This window comes from Misgurnus anguillicaudatus, chromosome 19 (assembly GCF_027580225.2).
Source record: "Misgurnus anguillicaudatus chromosome 19, ASM2758022v2, whole genome shotgun sequence".
In the NCBI taxonomy this organism is placed as follows: Eukaryota; Metazoa; Chordata; class Actinopteri; order Cypriniformes; family Cobitidae; genus Misgurnus; species Misgurnus anguillicaudatus.
In genome coordinates, this window is record NC_073355.2 from 48,780,183 (window position 1) to 48,799,692 (window position 19,510).

At 37.3% G+C, this 19,510-nt stretch overlaps 1 protein-coding gene across 1 annotated transcript; it reads left to right on the forward strand.

The window, feature by feature from the left end:
* Positions 1 to 427: 427 nt before the first annotated feature.
* On the forward strand, positions 428 to 16,842 carry LOC129422073 (interferon-induced very large GTPase 1-like). Its single transcript, XM_073856720.1, has 6 exons — positions 428 to 460; positions 3,505 to 4,105; positions 4,472 to 5,083; positions 7,367 to 7,477; positions 11,018 to 11,082; positions 11,543 to 16,842. Exons 1-6 carry the CDS (start codon positions 428 to 430, stop codon positions 16,280 to 16,282), a joined length of 6,162 nt encoding a protein of 2,053 aa, XP_073712821.1. The 3' UTR covers positions 16,283 to 16,842.
* The last annotated feature ends 2,668 nt before the right edge of the window (positions 16,843 to 19,510 follow it).

The following is a 19,510-nucleotide window of genomic DNA, read 5'->3' on the forward strand; positions in this document are numbered from 1 at the left end:
TGACAGGCCATATGGTATGGGCATGAACCCCGTCACAATAATTGCAGACGTGTAGGTACTTGCAATGTTGTATCACGCATTTCCCCCTGTTGAAGTTTCCGCAGACTTGGTTGTTACAGAAATGGTGATTTTCTCTGCTGAATTCCGGTGCTGGATTTGTGGTTGCTGAGTGAGGGACGTAGCTGGTAGATTTAAGTGCAGTTGGTTCTGGGCAGGGTGCTATGGCGGGATTGATTTGAAAGCATGAGGTGGTAGAGTGAGCTACTGATCGGCAAACTGCCCGTGTAATGTTTTTACAGCTGAAGAAAACTCTGTTTTGGAGATCGGAATCCAGCACACCCCAATAGGGACACTGGTTCCACTGGGCAATGCGTACTGTGCATTTTGCAGAAAATAATTTGTGGTAGGTGTAAAAATAGGTTCCGCCATGAGAAAGTGTGAGATCTGCTATGATTGTCAGGTAATCATTAAGTTTGCGCTGTCTATGGGGAAAAGCGGAACAGATTATTTCTCACACATGGATTTGCCCCTGGTGCTTGGAGAAGCCTGTATGATACGGAAGATGGAAAAGTGGTAGGAGGCCAGTGCGTTGTAGCTGACTGATGATGTCCTGCTTGGGCACCCGCAGTGGGGGCTGCTGGCTATTGGTAGGAAAAAGTAGCAGGAGGAAAAGGGAGAAGAGGCTGAGTTTGAGCGGCTGGTGGAGGCATCCTCATGCCGGCGTTTTCAGCCAGAGAAAAAGCTAAAGTTTGTGTGTTTGCAGAGGGGTGCGTGCATGCACGTATGTGCACATTGATGCATATAGGTCTTATACATATTGCATACATACATTTTGAAATATAAAAATGTAAATGATGATCAGATAAACAGTTTTTAACAAACGTGTGTGCTCATAGGCGCCAAATTCTTTCTCTGCGGGCGGGTGCTCGTCAAAGCGTGAAGCAATGCTTAAGTAATTTAGCAACGAAAGACGCTCTGAAGCGCCCACACACTTTGAAGAAGAAGAAAGCGGCGCGGTCACGTTTTCCGCGTGGTTTTAGACGCAACGTGAGAAGTAAATGTGAAGCAACTGTGCCGATGTGCTTGGCCATTTTGGTGGCTGCTCAAGCCGAGTCCCGTAGCACCCAGGGGATCGGTGCATATTTGCGTGTTTATTGTAGCACTTCCACTCATGAAACAACAAGTTAGCAACCTTTTTGAGATTATAATGTTTTCAGTTGTGCTGAAAACTCGTTCTGATGGTGTACTGGGATCGCAGATTGATACTTTTTCACAACTGTGTGACCAGGAGAGAACGGCCGTTTCTCAATCCAAATGTGACAGCCTCCGGAGGTCGCATATGCAGGCTGTATTATGTCATCAAGCCTGGTTTATTATTTTCAGACATTTGCAAGTCATTACAACAATGTATTACAACAACCTATTGACTTCATACTTGTTTAGAGACACTAGCATTCTGAATTATATATTTGCTAAACAAATCTTATCCTTTGAGCAATTTTTAAGAAAGCAATAAAATATCTAAATACCGACTGTTGCCAGAAAACTCTGCTGTCATTCACTCTTTGTCCAGCACTAAAGTAATCATCTATCTTAAAACATGCAGTACTACCAAAACACATGCGACCTGGATTACTATAATAATGCACATTTCCTTTACTTATTTATGACATCTTACGCTCAGCCGGCTGGCACAGCAGTTGCGTACGTGTGTGATGGGTGGGGCTATGAAAAAAGCGTCCAGGTCGTTCTAGGGGTTGGGGTTGTTTGTTTGGGTGATTTGAAATATCCACAACGTTTACCAGAAAATGCTTACCCCACCTTTAATCAGTTCTTGCTTATGTACACAACACAGTAGTTGCAGTCTGTTTGAAGCTTTTCTTCTCTGCAGCAATTGGTCCGACTTCACACAAAAGATCTCGGAGCAAAAATAGACCCCCGAGCCTAGAAAGATCCCTGAGCCTAGAAAGACCCCACATAAGTAAGTATTTACTTGGAACAGTTAATTCACCTTATTTTTGAACGAGGAAGTAAGTCATGTGACATATTTCCCTTTTTGTGCAAGCCTTCCATTTCAATAGCTGGCCGGTAGAAAACAGTGTGAGTTTTTTTTAAACAGCAATTTTTTGATGACTTGTATCTATGGCAGCACATCAAGCTTATCACAAGGTCCAACAAATTGTAAGTTATTTAAGCAAACCATAATAAACATATTAAACAATAACATTTATTCAGAATTGTTTTTCGTTTAATTACAATTCAACATATATTTTCATGCTACTTTAACTTAGTAAAACAAGTTGAAATTGTTTAACTTAATTTTTTAAGTTATGTCTAATATTCACAGGTTAAAACTTTAAAAAGTACATTGAATTGACTTGCAAAACCCATTTGTTTAAAAGGAATAGTCTACTCATTTTCAATATTAAAATATGTTATTACCTTAACTAAGAATTGTTGATACATCCCTCTATCATCTGTGTGCGTGCACGTAAGCGCTGGAGCGCGCTGCGACACTTCGATAGCATTTAGCTTAGCCCCATTCATTCAATGCTACCATTTAGAGATAAAGTTAGAAGTGACCAAACACATCAACGTTTTTCCTATTTAAGACGAGTAGTTATACGAGCAAGTTTGGTGGTACAAAATAAAACGTAGCGCTTTTCTAAGCGGATTTAAAAGAGTAACTATATTTTATGGCGTAATAGCACTTTTGGTAGTACTTCGACTCGCCTGAAAAGTCCGCTCCCCTTCTCCCTCTCATAATGGGAAAGGGAGGGTGTTACTGCGTCGAGTCGAAGTACTCCCAAAAGTGCTGTTACGCCATAAAATATAGTTACTCTTTTAAATCTGCTTAGAAAAGCGCTACGTTTTATTTTGTACCACCAAACTTGCTCGTATAACTACTCGTCTTAAATAGGAAAAACGTTGATGTGTTTGGTCACTTCTAACTTTATCTCTAAATGGTAGCATTGAATGAATGGGGCTAAGCTAAATGCTATCGAAGCGTCGCAGCGAGCTCCAGCGCTTACGTGCACGCACACAGATGATAGAGGGATGTATCAACAATTCTTAGTTAAGGTAATAACATATTTTAATATTGAAAATGAGTAGACTATTCCTTTAACTTCATGCTGCATTTTCTTTACAGTTTAGAAAATTATTTGCTTTTTCATTTATTATAAACATTAAAATCAACATATTTTTATCAGCATAGTATTAGTTGTTTTTGAACAATTACTGTATTGTTTATTGGCAGTTTCTATGCAAGGGTTTACCGAATGGATGTGTGGATACAGGTCATAGGTACGCATGCACCACATTCACATTCAGCTCTAGTGCATAATATAGTCAAAACAAATGTTCTGTAGAGATTTTCTGTTTTGAAGAAATTTACTGCGTATGTACCATCTATGTGGCTCACCGGAGGAGAGAGAGAGAGAGAGAGACAAAAGAGCTCAAAGATGACGGCGCCCACATTTACGTCAAAAATAAGGTGGATAGGTTTACTTTGTTTGTACTGTTTTTTATAACAAAACTTGTGTTTTAGCTGGTGGTCTGAGGTTTGTTCTGCTGGGGAAGAATGTGTCTGAAAACCGCCGAGTGGGAAAATTGATATTAGGAAAAACAGCCTTTAACAGTGAAGCTCCACCAGATGAAGTGCAGATGGAAAGAAGAAATCATAAGACAGTCATAAACTGTCCTTACCTGCTCCAGCCACATCTCTCAGACCAACAAATCACACAAACTTTAAAGGAGTGTATGCGTCTGTCTGATCCAGGACCTCATGTGATTGTTCTGATCTTTAAACATGATGATTGTTCAAGAGAAGATCAAGAGCATGTGGAGAAGGTCCTCAACTCCTTTTCTGACAGGGTTTATGAACACACACTGGTGCTTACAACACACCACTCGCACAGTGTGCATCAGACTGAAGTCAATGATGTTATAAAGGAAATTATAAAAAAATGTCATAATAATCATTGCATGCTTAGGAGAGACAACTCTTGTATTAAAGAGAAATTAGAGAAAATGGACCAAATGAACAGTGGACGCTATCTTCAATTCGACCCTGAGAATTCCATGGAGCAACAAGTCATAGGAAGTGAGTCTAAAAGATATGTTTATATGTTTATGTTTATATAAGTATAAAACATCTTTCCTAATGATTTTCTGGATACATGATAAATGTGTTATTTAAGTGATAATGAACAGCCAGTAGGTTGTTATTACATCCTGACAGAGTAATCAGGTATTTTTCACCCAGAAGGGATTTATGTGCGATAAAAACCCAACTGGCTGTATCATGCTTAGACATCAAATATTGATTGATATAATTAGCTCATTTGTAAGACCTGTGACAACCTTGTGCCAGTAAATTATTTTTTTCAAAAATGAATCAACACTAATGATCTTTGTAGATTTTTTCTAGTGCTTTTTACTGTTATTTGAACCTTTTTTTTAACTTTAGGTGTGAATGAGCCACCTCTAAATGTTGTACTATTTGGAAACTCTACATCAGTTCAGTTTGGTCATGACAACATTCTATTGGGAGAAGCACCCCCTACCCCTGAAGATGAAGTATTGTCCAGAATTGATCCTGTACAGATAAAGATATCAGAACGCCATGTGTCAGTCATCAACATGATCGACTTCTCTGAACTTCACCTGGACTCTGTGGATCATCTCATCGGTCAACTAATGCATGAAAATAAAATCTCTGCCTTCATCTTTGTTGTGCGTCTGGGTCAGTTAACAGATGCTGATAAGATGTGTCTTGAATGGCTACAGTCAGTGTTTGGTGACAGAGTTCTTCAGTTTGTGATGATTCTCTTCACTTATGAAGGAGAAAAGGAGTCTGATTCTATAATAGATGATCTGAAGAAAAACACTGTGATAGAGCAACTGCTGAAGAAATGTGGAGGAAGATATCACATCTGCAGCAAAACCATGAACAACCAATCAGAGATGAGAGAACTGATGAAGAAGATTGATCAACTGCTTTATGATAACAAAGAGCAGTGCTATACTGAAGAGATGTTCAACACAGAAAGACGAAGCAACTTGCAAAATAATAAAAATGGTAAGAAATGTTTTCAAGTGTGGGGGAGCTGCATTTCCCCGTACTGTAGTTCCCTTTGTATTACTTGTATAAATATTCTTCTAAAATATGTGTATGTGTGTCAGGGATGAGATCCTAAGTTTGATTGGTTAAATCTTTTGTACTAGTGTAGGAGAAAATTTTCAGAAACCAAATGGCGGAAACCAAACATCATAGAAGAAGGGTCCTCACGCTTACTGATGACGTTTTAACATTAGGTAATTCAGGTAGTTTATCTGACTCCAAAAGATGAAATCTTCTTGTTTGTAATTATGAAACAAATGGATAGAATTGTGGAGTTTGGATGAACGTTTAATCATTCTATTTAACTCATGTTTATATAACATTCGATTACCAACGTCGTATTGGCCCGCATTGGCCGTTGTGAGGGTTAAAACACATACTTGACCATACTAGAGGTTATGACTAAACCAGTTTAACAATGCTGCTCCAGCAATCTCTTGCTACAAGGTTCACATTTAGCCCCATGCAATCGTTTGTATATAACAAAATTCTTACTATAACCAGAGGTTAATGCCTAAACCAATTTAACAAAACCGCTTCATGCTTACTGACTCTCATTAAAAAGTACCAATGTAGTCTCACACAATCTTTAATATACATCATAATTCAATGCTCCATGATGATCAGAGGTTCAGGCACCGTCTAGCTGAATATAGTTTAATCATATTTCTATGTAACAACTTAATCAACGGAAAGACAGTGAATAGAGGTTAAGACTCATCACCCTGATGGCCCACATACTGTATAAACATGACTGCATACAACTTAGTTAAAGGAGAACTTAATTAACATGAATTAACCCCAATCACAGATATGTGGTAACAAAGGATATATCAGAATACTTTACAGTAACTTAGAAGAGTCAAAAATACAGACCAAATTCAAATGAATACAAACGTAACAATTTATTAGCCAGGTAGGAAAAACGTAATTCAGAAGCCAATTTACAATCCAATACAAAAATTAAACAATCAAACGAAAACCATTGCATACCTGGTAAAAAGATAAAGATCTGGTTACAGATTCCTCAAAATATAATGCATGTAATACATGTAATAAAAATACATGTTTTATCATATCATGGGGTTCATTTCTAAATATAGAAAATCCCACCTGAACCCTTTACAAACATTCCTTAAATATCTAGAGAGAACAAAGCATTGTAATAATGATAGAAATTTGGTAGTGGTTGTTGTTGTAAACTCAGGGGTGTTACCTAATATGCATACAGTGGGTGGTTGGTGGACAGGTTTAAGGTGTTTAACTCCCAACATTGAGTGAAGTTTGCTTATTTTATTGTTACACTTTTACATTAAATTATGTTGTAATATGAGACTATTGTACCACTTGCATTGAGACATTTCAATTGAGATCAAACAAAACCAGATTCAGATTCTTTGTGCATGTAGAATGTAGCATTTCATATACAGTTTAGCAGAGAGAATGAGGAGGAGAGAGATGAAAGTTAGGTAGGGTGTGACCCTTCTGTCTTCGCACAGGGGGTGGTTTTCTCGGGGGTAGGTGTGAATTCTTTGAGAGGTTTCATGTGTTAATTCAACAGGAATTAATTATTTTAGAAAATGGTTCCCTGTGGATTCAGTCATTTGGTGCCAGTCTTTGCAAATACATTTTGTCAGGATTTGGCACTACCCTACACTAGTGAAGCATTAGACACCATGTGCACTAAACATATGTAGATATGTAAATCATATCTAGGGCAGTTGTAGCATAGTGGTTAGAGAGTCAGTCTTGTAACCCAAGAGTGGTTCGAGTCTCACAAAGCAATAACCCTAATTGCTCCCTTGGCCCTGTGATAGCTGTTCACTTCTCCGGGTGTTTGTGTGTTCATGATTTGCAGTGCATGTCCTCACTGGCATGGGTTAAATGCAGAGGTCACATGTTGAGTATGCATACTTGACAAGCTTGTCACTTTCACTTTCCAACTCAACACAAACAAAAGAACAAATGGAAAACAGGGCTGATCAGACTGGAGACATGACAAGTATCGCTATTGTTAAACTGTGTAGTTCAGTTAACAGTACTTCTTTACTTCTTTAGTAGTTTATTCCCCAACACTGTTTTTATTGTATCCGTATTTATAATCAAAAGTAACAAATAAAAAAATCCAAAAAGAAAGACTTTACCAAAGTGATGTTATTCAATGAAAACGATGACCACTTCAGAGAATGTAATTCTATTTTCCTAGTACTCATTTTACACTCTTTTCTTTTGTTTAAATAGACAAACCCATAACCACGAAGAAGGCAATGGAGCACACCAGATCTCAAAGAAAAGACATACTCCAGGTATGTGCTGGTTATAGTGTAAATATAAAATACATCTTAATTCAAAGTTTTAGATAAGTGAGTGTTAAATTATAACTTTCAGTTATTATTTATCAGATTTAATACTCTGTTTTTAATATATGATTTGGATGCAAAACTGTAGAATAACAAATGGTGAACTTTTGACATATGTTGAATTATTGTTGATTAGCTTTTACAATACGTAAAGGCCAATTTAAACTAATCCATCAAATGTCAACTTTAATTATGACACTCTTCTATGCAGCTGATTGATTCTCATAAAACTTTCTTCATTCTTTTTTGTGAAAAAATAGCTAATTAAAATTTGGCTCCCCTTGTGATGTCAGAAGGGGATAATACCGCCCCTTAATCTACACTATTCAAGCACAGCACTGCCATTTAATGCAGAGATCAGCTCATTTGCATTTTAAAGGACACATCCAAAAACAGCTCATTTTTGCTCACACCTACAAAGTGGCAATTTTAACATGCTATAATTCATTATCTATATGATATTTTGAGCTAAAACTTCACATACAGTACATGCTCTGGGAACACCAAAGATTTATTTGATATTTGAAAAACGTCTTGTGAAATTAACATGAACTAACAATATTCAATACTTCTGCGACATTTTATTAAGCTAGGTTCATTTCTAATATTTTTTTTAAATTAAAAGCTGTAACTGGCAGCATGCACAATAAACTAACCTGAACAATTGTAATGGCATTAGCTCATATTAACAAAGAAATGCTTAAAGGGCAGTCAGCATTATATGCTTAAATGTAACTTAAAGGAGGCTCAGCGGAGCGCATCGACCGACGCCACAGGTGTTTGTACAGAAACTGTCATGTGAGATAGAGGTAGTGATAAACGCAATGTGCAAACATCTATTTGTGGTGGTCAATTTTAATTTTTTGGCGGACTGAGAAATAAATAAATGTATGGAAATGTACAACAACACTCTCACATGTATGATGTCACAGCAGTAGGCAGCGCAAATATAACGACACGCCTATAATCCCTTCTACTCTGAAGTGTTACTAAACTCTATGGAAAAGCTTACCAAGCCAAAGTGAGGTGACCTGACAAGACCTGACCCGATTAAAATGAAAAACTTAGCCGAATACCGAATAACTGAATCTTTTTTTTTTCATTTTGCCAATTTTCGAACCATTGCACAAGTTACATTTAAAATTCCAGCAGTCAATTATAGGGCCTTACACCAGGTCACTTCTCTGATCAGATAGCTGTATAGATAGACTTGTTAAAACTGTTCTATTTACATTCGATCATATAAATGAGTATTGGCTAAACGGATATTAATCCCATCTTCTATTCCGCACAAAATGCAGTACAGTTGGTGTCTGTCTGGTGTTTACAGCCGCGTTTTAAGGACAAGTTCGGTATTTTACACTTAAAGCCCTGTTTTCAGATTGTTTATGATGAAATAGAACGGATTTGACTAAAATTTGGACATATGCTGCTGGCCCAAGAATTTTCGGTTTCTGTGGTATCACCCCTCACCACCACAATGGCTGCATAGGTGCACTGGAACAATCCTTCCTAAAATGCATTCAACTTTCGTTTACAAAGACGTGAAACTCACCAAGTAGTTTTTGTCCAACTCCAATGACTTATATTAGATGTGCTGTGAGGTACGGTATTAGTCCGCCGCCGGAAACGGAAATGGAGTTGTTTGTATATTCTTTTTGTAGTTTTATACAGTCGTGGTATCGTAGGCTACACTATCCAAACAAATGCACCACATTGTTTTGGGGGGGGACACAATTCACATTGTAATCATAATTTGTAACATTCATTAATAGAATAAATCCAAAACTTTTTAATAATATATTCATGGGCTACACAGAAAAATAAAGGTAAGAAGCGTTTAGAAGTTATTTAATTGCTATTTTACACGTAATGAAAAACTGAGAGAAAAAATACACTTTTACAAAAACACATTTAAACCTTACATTGATGCACTCATCAGTCATGTCTGTAATTGGCTGTAATGATCAACACTTCAAAAACAGAGAATAAGGGTGTTTTCACATCTGTAGTTTGGTTCATTTGGTCCGGACCAAAAGCAAAAAATTATGCATTGTAGCTTTTTTAGCAGTTTGAGTTCCTTTTCACATCATACTGATTGCTCTGGTTCGCACCAGTTGAAACAAACTAGATTCCAGTCATGTGATAACATCCACATCACTGATTGGCCACATGTCTTTGAACGTATTACCTAAACTGATTCTCGATTGGTCAGAATCAATGTGCGCAAAATTCCAAGGGAACTTCGGATGTAAACAAAGAGGAGGAAAATACAGCAGACACCATGGACAGACGGCTGCACGCTGTTATTATGTTCGTGGTTGTTATACATAGTTTGTATACAGCACTCTAGACGAATTTTTAATTTCTAGAATAAAGAACGGATGCGGCTTGAAAACAACGCTTTAATGCACTGCAAATGGCAAAGCCATCAAATTTCTGAGGCTCTGCACCTCCTCGCAACTCCAGGTATGTCCGCGACCTGCAATTATTTGGCAATATTGCTAATAACTGTCAACAAACACTTCCTCATCCCATGATACACAGCGCAGCTGACTGCCGCAGCTGGTTTAGTCCAAAAATGCGCAGTACTTTTGCAGTTAGGTCGGTTCAATCTCGGATCGTGTTCTCACCACAAACGAACCGCTTCAGAGTTCATTTTAAAGTGTACAGAGACCACCTCTTCAAAGAGGTCTCGGCCCGCTTGTTTGGTCTGTTTTTGGTAGGCACCAGAGTTCAATTGCCCAACCTGCCCAAATCTGGTATGATTCAACCGAACTAAATAAGGCAGGTGTGAAAGCACCCTAAAAAGAAACCTTTGATGACAAAAATCTCAGTGAAGTGCAGAACTGGTCATATTTTCATAAAATTGGTCATATCCTATTAAAGAAAATAACAGATGAAAAGATGCTTCATTGATTTTGAGATTGCATGCAAAATCCACTTGGCTCAAAAATCCTGGGAGGTGCTACAGGTTTAAGTAAAAACTTCAATATAACCACAGTATAGTTATAGTTAAGACTGTTCTATATAAGTAACTACTGCCCTTTCTCACATCGGAAAGGTGTCTGGTTCAAGCCCCTGCCGGGCCAGCAGGTCTTCCTGTGCGGGAGTTTACATAAGCCCTTTTCACACACAGATCACAGAAAATATAGGATAATGTGTCTGGAATTGTTTGATTTTTGGTTCATTCACAGTGCCAATGATTTTCTGGAATCTGTGCGTGCTTTCACACACATATCATAAAAACACGTGACGTATTTAAAGTCCTGCCCTTGGTAGGATTTTTCTGGAGTGTCTGAAGATTGTTATTTTATCTGTGATATCTCTCTCTCGAGAAACCACGCTCATGCATTTTTGTTATGACAAGGTCATAAGGATCATGTGATGCAATGTTCTGTTATGCTGGTGAATGAAAAAGATCTCATTTTCAGTGCTGATAGTGACAAACTCTCTTATCTCTGCTTCAGTTAAGTTTGCCATCATTTCTCATCGTGAATGTTGATCTGTGTTTTAAATCCTTGTATCAAAGAGCTGAACCATAATTTCGTCATCTCTGTTTGTGATGATATGCTTGTCCCCACTACAACACGCCCTGTACGCCATTGTTTCTGCCTTTTGTTCACACAGAAAGCTTTATGTAAATGTTACAGCAATGTTACTAGGTCCTCTATACAGAGCAATCCTAGAACATTTACAGGATGTGTTGACACAGAAGCCTCTCTTATAATTTAGGAAAATGTTCTGGGACCAAATTGCTGTGTGAATGTGGTTATAGTTTACTGTGTCAGCGTGCATTTATATGCGGTACTCTGGTTTCCTCCCAAAGTTCAAATACATTCAGGCCAAGTGAATTAGAGATTCTGAATAGCCCTTTCCCTGACTTGTGTATATAGATCAACTTGTGTAGATGAACTTGTGTACAATTAACCAGTTCTTGCAATAAATATTATTATAGATGCTGGAATGGCGTTAATAAATAAATAATTAAATAAGCATTGCCCTTCACAGCAAATACACTGCAAAGAGCCAATAAATTATGTTGTTTCTTTCATAGGAAATGGTTAAAAAAGATTCATCAGAAGACACGAGATTGGAAAAACAACAAATAAAAAAAATCAGTGAAAAAGTAGAGGATCTCTTTGACAGACTTCATCTTAAAGACAACATCCACAATAAACTGAGAGCTTCAGATGTTCTTCAGATATCGGCACATTCATTAGAGTCTCATGAGTCTTGTACTGAAGAAGATCTGGTGAAGAATTATTTACAGAAACTACTGATGATGAACTACAGAGCAAGATACATTAAGATTAAAAACTCTAAAACACAACATCACAAACAACAAATAGAAAAAGACTCATTAATGCATGAGGATGATACTCTTCTTGATATTGTCAAAGAAATGTCTTTGTCTAATAAGGGAACAGTTAAACCAGACTCTGTTCACCCGATGGATGTTCAGATGGCTGTGTTTCATTGTGCTGATAGTTTCCTAAAGCAGCTGATGGTCACTAAACTCTCACAGTGTCAGTTTGCTCTTCCTCTGCTTGTTCCTCATCCATTCACACAACAGATTCAGTTTCCTCTCTGGACATTCAGACAAATCAACAAGAGCTGGAAGATGAGAAATACTAACAATGATATCATCAGTAAAGTCCAGCCAGTGTGCAAAGCAAAAACTCCAATGGTGTCATTTTTCAGGTTTGGTTCTGTGTCTTCATCCAAGTCTCAGCTGATGAACAATCTGATCAATGAGAAACACAACACGTTCTTCCACAGGAACTGTCCAGGCAGCAGCAGAACCAGACTACTGATGGATGGAGTGGTGGAGATCGCCTGGTTCTGCCCATCTGGAAAAGACACAGACAAATTTAATAACTGTGTTGCCTTCTGTAATCTTCATGGTGATGCAGGAGTCCATGAGAAACAACTGCAGATTCTGACTGAAATGTCTTTAGTAAATGTTGTTCTTCTACCAGATTTCAGCAGCATGATCAAAGTTCAAGAATTGTACATGGACTCAAAGCCACTTGTTTGTCTGTTTACTGAGGATGATTCAACTCTCATGGAGACACGGAAAGGAAAATACAAAATTGGTTTGAAAGACAGAAATCTTTCAGATGTATCTGAAGAGCTCAGAAGAGCTATCAATGATTGTCTCTCACCTTCAGAATCACTATCCATGTTCAGACTTGAAGATTTGTCCAAACACACAGATATCAGAGTAGATGAGGAAGATGATGAAGACTGCAGGAGAGGAAGAGAAGCAGCACAGCAGATGATGAGTTTACTGGAGAATAAAAATCTGAGAGAAATCAAAGAATTATTTCTGCCCTGTCAGGGGAAACTCTGGCATCAGTGGTGTCAGAAGAACAAAGAACTTCATCGACCTCGAGGGGATGACATAGAAACAGACATAACCAGAAAACAAGCAGAATTAAAAAGAATACGTGAGCAGCAGTATGTATTTAAAGTAAATACTTTAATACTGTTATTTATTCAAAAAATACACCTGCCTGGTGAGAATATCTATTTTTTAAAATGGCTTGGAATCTTCCTGGATGAATATATCTCAAAGGACGTAAAATCTGAGCTAACTGCTCAACAAACAAAAATAATATCTGAAAAGATTCAAACAGAAACCTTTGGTTTGGAGCACATCATAAGAGAGATCGGTCAGATCTATGAATCATGTTCATCTGTGAAGAAGAATAAGACAGATCTTCGGTTTAATTTCTCTTCTCTCCCGAGTCTTGCAGCAGAGATGATGATCAGTGGATTTCCACTGGAGCTGATGGATGGAGATGCTGCTCATGTTCCTCTGATCTGGATCACTGCTGTTCTAGATGAACTCATACAGAAACTGGGAGACCAGAGAGTCTTTGTGCTGTCAGTTTTAGGACTTCAGAGCTCTGGGAAATCCACCATGCTGAATGCCATGTTTGGACTTCAGTTTGCAGTCAGTGCTGGCCGATGCACCAGAGGAGCTTTCATGCAGCTGATCAGAGTATCAGAGGAGATGAAAGATCAGATGAAGTTTGATTATATTCTGGTTGTTGATACTGAGGGTCTTCGTTCTCTAGAATCCGATGGAAGATCCACAAGACATCATGATAATGAACTGGCCACATTTGTTGTGGGTCTTGGACAGCTGACATTAATCAACATCTTTGGAGAAAACCCAGCTGAGATGCAGGATATTCTTCAGATTGTTGTTCAGGCCTTTCTGAGGATGAAGAAGGTCAATCTGAATCCCAGCTGTATGTTTGTACATCAGAACGTTTCAGACATCACAGCTGGAGAGAAAAACATGGAGGGAAGAAGACGACTGCTGAAGACACTGGATGAGATGACAAAACTCGCTGCTAAAGAGGAAGTTTGTGATGCTAAATGTTTCAGTGATGTCATAAATTTTGATGTACAGAATGATGTGAAGTATTTTGCACATTTATGGGAGGGCAACCCACCAATGGCACCACCAAACCCAAACTATTGTGATAATATTCAAGAAATAAAGAAAATAATTCTTTCCCATGCATCAAAATCAAATGGTATGAGGTTGAAACATCTGAAAAGGCGTATACAAGATCTCTGGGAGGCTTTACTGAATGAACGATTTGTGTTCAGCTTCAGAAATTCTCTGGAGATTTCAGCATACAGGAGACTGGAGACAGAATACAGCAAGTGGACCTGGACTCTTCGCAGTGCCATGCTGGAAATTGAGAACAAACTACAAAACCAAATAGAAAATGAAGCAATTCATGAGATTGAGGAAACAGATCTTCAGAGAGAACTGAAGGAGAAAAGTGAAGAAGTGAAAAAATCAATGTTAGATTTCTTTGAGAAAGACCCAGATAAAGATATCATGATTCAGTGGAAAACATCATTTGAAATCAAAATCAAAGATGTTCAAGAAAACATTTTAAGAGAAACAAAGATGAAATTAAATGTGATTCTTCAGCAGAGAGACCTGAAGAGAAAGATTGATGCTCAGAGGACACAACATGAAAACACTCTCTTAGAAAAGAGCAAAGAACTTGCATTAAAACTCAAAGACAAAACAAACAATGAAGAAATACTGAAGAGAGAGTTTAATTCGTTTTGGGAAGAGTGTGTGGAGAAGATCATCACAGATACTACTCCAATCAAAGACATTGACATACTGAGAGATGTGCAAAACCTCCTCAGAGATATCTATGAGGGAATTATCCCTGTAGACTACTGGAAAGAGGGCAGTAAGAACAATATTTTCACTGTTCAAAGTTACTCTGAATATGTAATTTTCAAAAAAGAGTTTAAAGAGACAAAGGAAGCAGATAAAGGAAACCAAGTCCTGATAAAGGACTCTTCTGGATCTGCTCAAAGTTTGTCTCCAAAAGATGAAACCGAAATAAAAACATTTATCACAGATGTTGCCCAGCAGACAGACAAAATGATTCAGTCATTTAACATTTCAAAGTTGGGCTACAACATCAGCTACATTCAACAACTCATAAATTACATCAATAAGAGAAGAACAGACCATCAGGAAGGTCCGGTGAAATATGTGTTTAAGAATGAATTCTTCATAGATTTGGTATTTTCTATATTTAAGAGAGCAAACACGACATTTACTGAACAACACAGAAAGTTCAGAGAAGACAATGATCCTGTTCTCTATATTGAAGGTAGGAATAGGAAGAGAGGTAGAAGGAGGAATAGAGATGAATACTATAGTATTTTCCAGAAATACTGTCATGGAGCAACATCAGCTGCAATTTTTGGTGAAATTATCTGTCAGAAACTGAAAGAACCCATTGAACAGAGTCTCTATAAACAGACTGCCAGAGATTTAGCAGATACGATGAGATCAAACCGTCCATCACTGAATGAAAACAGATCAAATCTTGAGAAACACATCCTGAAGAGACTGGCAGAAGAGGAGAATTTTGATAAATACATGAACTACATTGAGAATCCCAGAGATCACTTCAAGAGTTTCATCAGAGATGAAGTCCGTCAGTACATCAGTAATAGGTTTAATGTCCGTGTTAAACGCAAATTGAATAAGAACATTAAAGTCCTGCAGCAGAAGATCCTGACAGCAGCTCAAGAATCTACTGAAGATGTTCAAGTGAAGAGTGGAGATGTTGATTTGTGGTTGAAGTTTTTTACACAGAAGCTCTCAGATGTTCTGATATTCTCTGTGAAGGACTTCAGTGGAGTCAAACATGGTAGTATTGATGTAAAACTTCTGGATGTGATAAAAAATGAACTTTCTTCTATAATGTCTGACATCAGCAGTAAATTCAACACAACAACATTTTCAGTAAATCTGGATAATAAAGACAGACCCGATGAGATTCTGATTGATCATTTCTGTCGGTGCTGTTGGGTTCAGTGTCCATTCTGTAAAGCCACCTGCACCAACACAATAGAAAACCATGAGGGAGACCACAGTGTTCCCTTCCATCGTAATATTGGACTAAGTGGGATACATTACCAGGATACAACACACTTGTCTACTCATATCTGCACATCAGCAGTAGCAAACAGCAATCTATATTTTTATCCTATTGATTCAGATAAGAAAGTTCCCTGGGGAGAATACAGAACAGCAGGAGAGGTTTATGCAGATTGGAGTATAACCTCTGACCTCTCTGAGCTGCCCTACTGGAAGTGGTTTGTGTGCAGATTCCAAAAAGATTTGGAAAAACACTACAATAAAAAATTTCAAGGTCAGGGTATGATTCCAAATGCATGGAGAAATTACACAAAATCAGAAGCTATTGAAAGTTTGGATAGATACAATTAAGTCAACAAATCAATATTTCTCTTTGATTCTGGTATTGAGATTGTAAACAAAGTTTGAAGTTCTGTCTTTTCACACTTCATCTTTTCCACAATCGTCTAAATGTGAATTTATAGAGTTGGCTTTCATGTAATAGATCCAATAAATAAATTGCACTTCCTAGTCAGCCACAGAAAATTGAAATTGATAAATGATCTGATTATATAAGGTTACACAAAGAACTGAAAAGAAAAAGACAACATCATCTCTAAAGCCAGACTGATAATTAGATTAAATAGGCAACAGGAACGGATTAATAAAAGATTCCTGATGTCAACCAAAGATATGATAAGATATAATTATTTTTGTGTGAACATGCAGAAGATGCATATTGTAAAAGACAAGGATGAGACTTTGACACTCAGTGCTGAGACTTCAAACTTTTAAAACTTGGTATTAGAGAGAAATGGGTGTTGAAGATATTAGTGTTTTAAGCCTATTTCATGTGTATATTTAGCATTAAAATAGGATTTGTTTTTAATGGCAGATATAGTACGTGTTAAAAGATGCTGCACTTTGTGGGGTGGGGATGTACTTTTCTTTGCAAAAATGTTAAGAGTTTATTCATTTTTTAAGATTAATGATGGATCCTACCTTATGGATCCTCGTGTGCAGAATATTTTTTTTTTGTAAAAAAGAAAAAAAGTCTCTATAGTTTATTTCTAATCATTTATTTACATAATCATTTTATAATCATTAGTTATCCATATGATTGTTTATTTGATTATTTTTTATTCATTCATTATATTTCTATATTTTATGTCTTATTAATTTCATTGTTGTTCAATCTCATATTTGTGAAGTTTCCTGAGCTGTCCTGTCTGTGTAAACAGAGATATATAAAGAGAATGTTTATGGAAGCTCAAGGTTTATGGGATGTTGCTGTTAAGCCGTTTTGGTATAACAATGCATGTTGAATTTATGCTGGTTAGACGAAGTTTGAACATAGAGACATATACAACTGAGATTATTCAATAAAACTTTTTTCCTATTTACTATCAAAAACTTTGTCTCCTGCGTATACTCTTCTCTAGCTTTAATCGATCAACCTCTTGACTAACAGTAGACTGTTAAACGTTAATATTAACACTTTTGCAGTTAGGTCGGTTCAATCTCGGATCGTGTTCTCACCACAAACGAACCGCTTCAGAGTTCATTTTAAAGTGTACTGAGACCACCTCTTCAAAGAGGTCTCGGCCCGCTTGTTTGGTCTGTTTTTGGTAGGCACCAGAGTTCAATTGCCCAACCTGCCCAAATGAACCACACCGAGTGAGCTATTGAACTCTGGTATGATTCAACCGAACTAAATAAGGCAGGTGTGAAAGCACCCTAAAAAGAAACCTTTGATGACAAAAATCTCAGTGAAGTGCAGAACTGGTCATATTTTCATAAAATTGGTCATATCCTATTAAAGAAAATAACAGATGAAAAGATGCTTCATTGATTTTGAGATTGCATGCAAAATCCACTTGGCTCAAAAATCCTGGGAGGTGCTACAGGTTTAAGTAAAAACTTCAATATAACCACAGTATAGTTATAGTTAAGACTGTTCTATATAAGTAACTACTGCCCTTTCTCACATCGGAAAGGTGTCTGGTTCAAGCCCCTGCCGGGCCAGCAGGTCTTCCTGTGCGGGAGTTTACATAAGCCCTTTTCACACACAGATCACAGAAAATATAGGATAATGTGTCTGGAATTGTTTGATTTTTGGTTTATTCACACAGCCAATGATTTTCTGGAATCTGTGCGTGCATTCACACACATACCATAAAGTTCTTCTAAAGACATGTGACATATTTAAAGTCCTGCACTTGGTAGTTTTTTTCCGGAGTGTCTGAAGATTGTTATTTTATCTGTGATATCTCTCTCTCGAGAAACCACGCTCATGCATTTTTGTTATGACAAGGTCATAAGGATCATGTGATGCACTGTTCTGTCATGCTGGTGAATGATAAAGATCTCATTTTCAGTGCTGATAGTGACAAACTCTCTTATCTCTGCTTCAGTTAAGTTTGCCATCATTTCTCATCGTGAATGTTGATCTGTGTTTAAATCCTTGTGTCAAAGAGCTGAACCATAACTTCGTCATCTCTGTTTGTGATGATATGCGTGTCCCCACTACAACTACAATACAGAGTATAACCTCTGACCTCTCTGAGCTGCCCTACTGGAAGTGGTTTGTTTGCAGATTCCAAGAAGATTTAGAAAAACACTACAATAAAAAATTTCAAGGTCAGGGTATGATTCCAAATGGATGGAGAAATTACACCAAACAAGAAGCTATTGAAAGTTTGGATAGATACAATTAAGTGAACAAATCAATATTTCTCTTTGATTCTGGTATTGAGATCTTTTCACACTTCATCTTTTCCACAATCGTCTAAATGTGAATTTATAGAGTTGGCTTTGATGTAATAGATCCAATAAATAAAGTGCGCTTTCCTAGTCAACCATAGAAAATTGAAATTGATAAATGAACTGATTATATAAGGTTACACAAAGAACTGAAAAAACCTAGAAGAAACAAAAACGTCATCTCTAAAGCCAGACTGATGATTAGATTAAATAGGCAACAGGAACGGATTAATAAAAGTTTCCTGATGTTAACCAAAGATAGGCTATGATAAGATATAATTATTTTTGTGTGAACATGCAGAAGATGCATATTGTAACAGGCAAGGATGAGCCTTTGAAACTCAGCGCTGAGACTTCAAACTTTAAACACTTGGTATCCTGTGGAATTAGAGAGAAATTGGTCTTGAATGTGTTAGTGTTTTAAGCCTATTTCATGTGTATATTTAGCATTAAAGGAACAGTATGTAGGATTGTGGCCCAAACTGGTATTGCAATCACAAAACTTGTGGCTAAAACTGGTACTGCAATCACACAACTGGTGGGCAATACACAAAATGACAACATAAACATCAGTTGAGGGCTGCAACTCCACTTTTTAAATGACAATATCCTGGCCAGACCACTGTTGTCAGTGATATAAGTATTTGAAATGAAAATGATTTCTTAATGTCTAGTGACATATCAGGGCCATTTTATGATTCATTGATATACATTTCTTACATACTGTTCCTTTAAAATAGGATTTGTTTTTAAAGGCAGATATAGTACGTGTTAAAAGATGCTGCACTTTGCAGGATGGGGATGTACTTTGCTTTGCAAAAATTTTAAGTTTATTCA

Excerpts from the sequence above, each read along its gene's own strand:
- LOC129422073 (XM_073856720.1), top strand. The coding sequence starts at position 428 with ATGAGAAAGTGTGAGATCTGCTATGATTGTCAG. Across the intron at positions 461-3,504 it reads AGATCTGCTATGATTGTCAG|GTTTACTTTGTTTGTACTGT; the intron begins GTAATCATTAAG and ends TAAGGTGGATAG. Across the intron at positions 5,084-7,366 it reads CTTGCAAAATAATAAAAATG|ACAAACCCATAACCACGAAG; the intron begins GTAAGAAATGTT and ends TTGTTTAAATAG.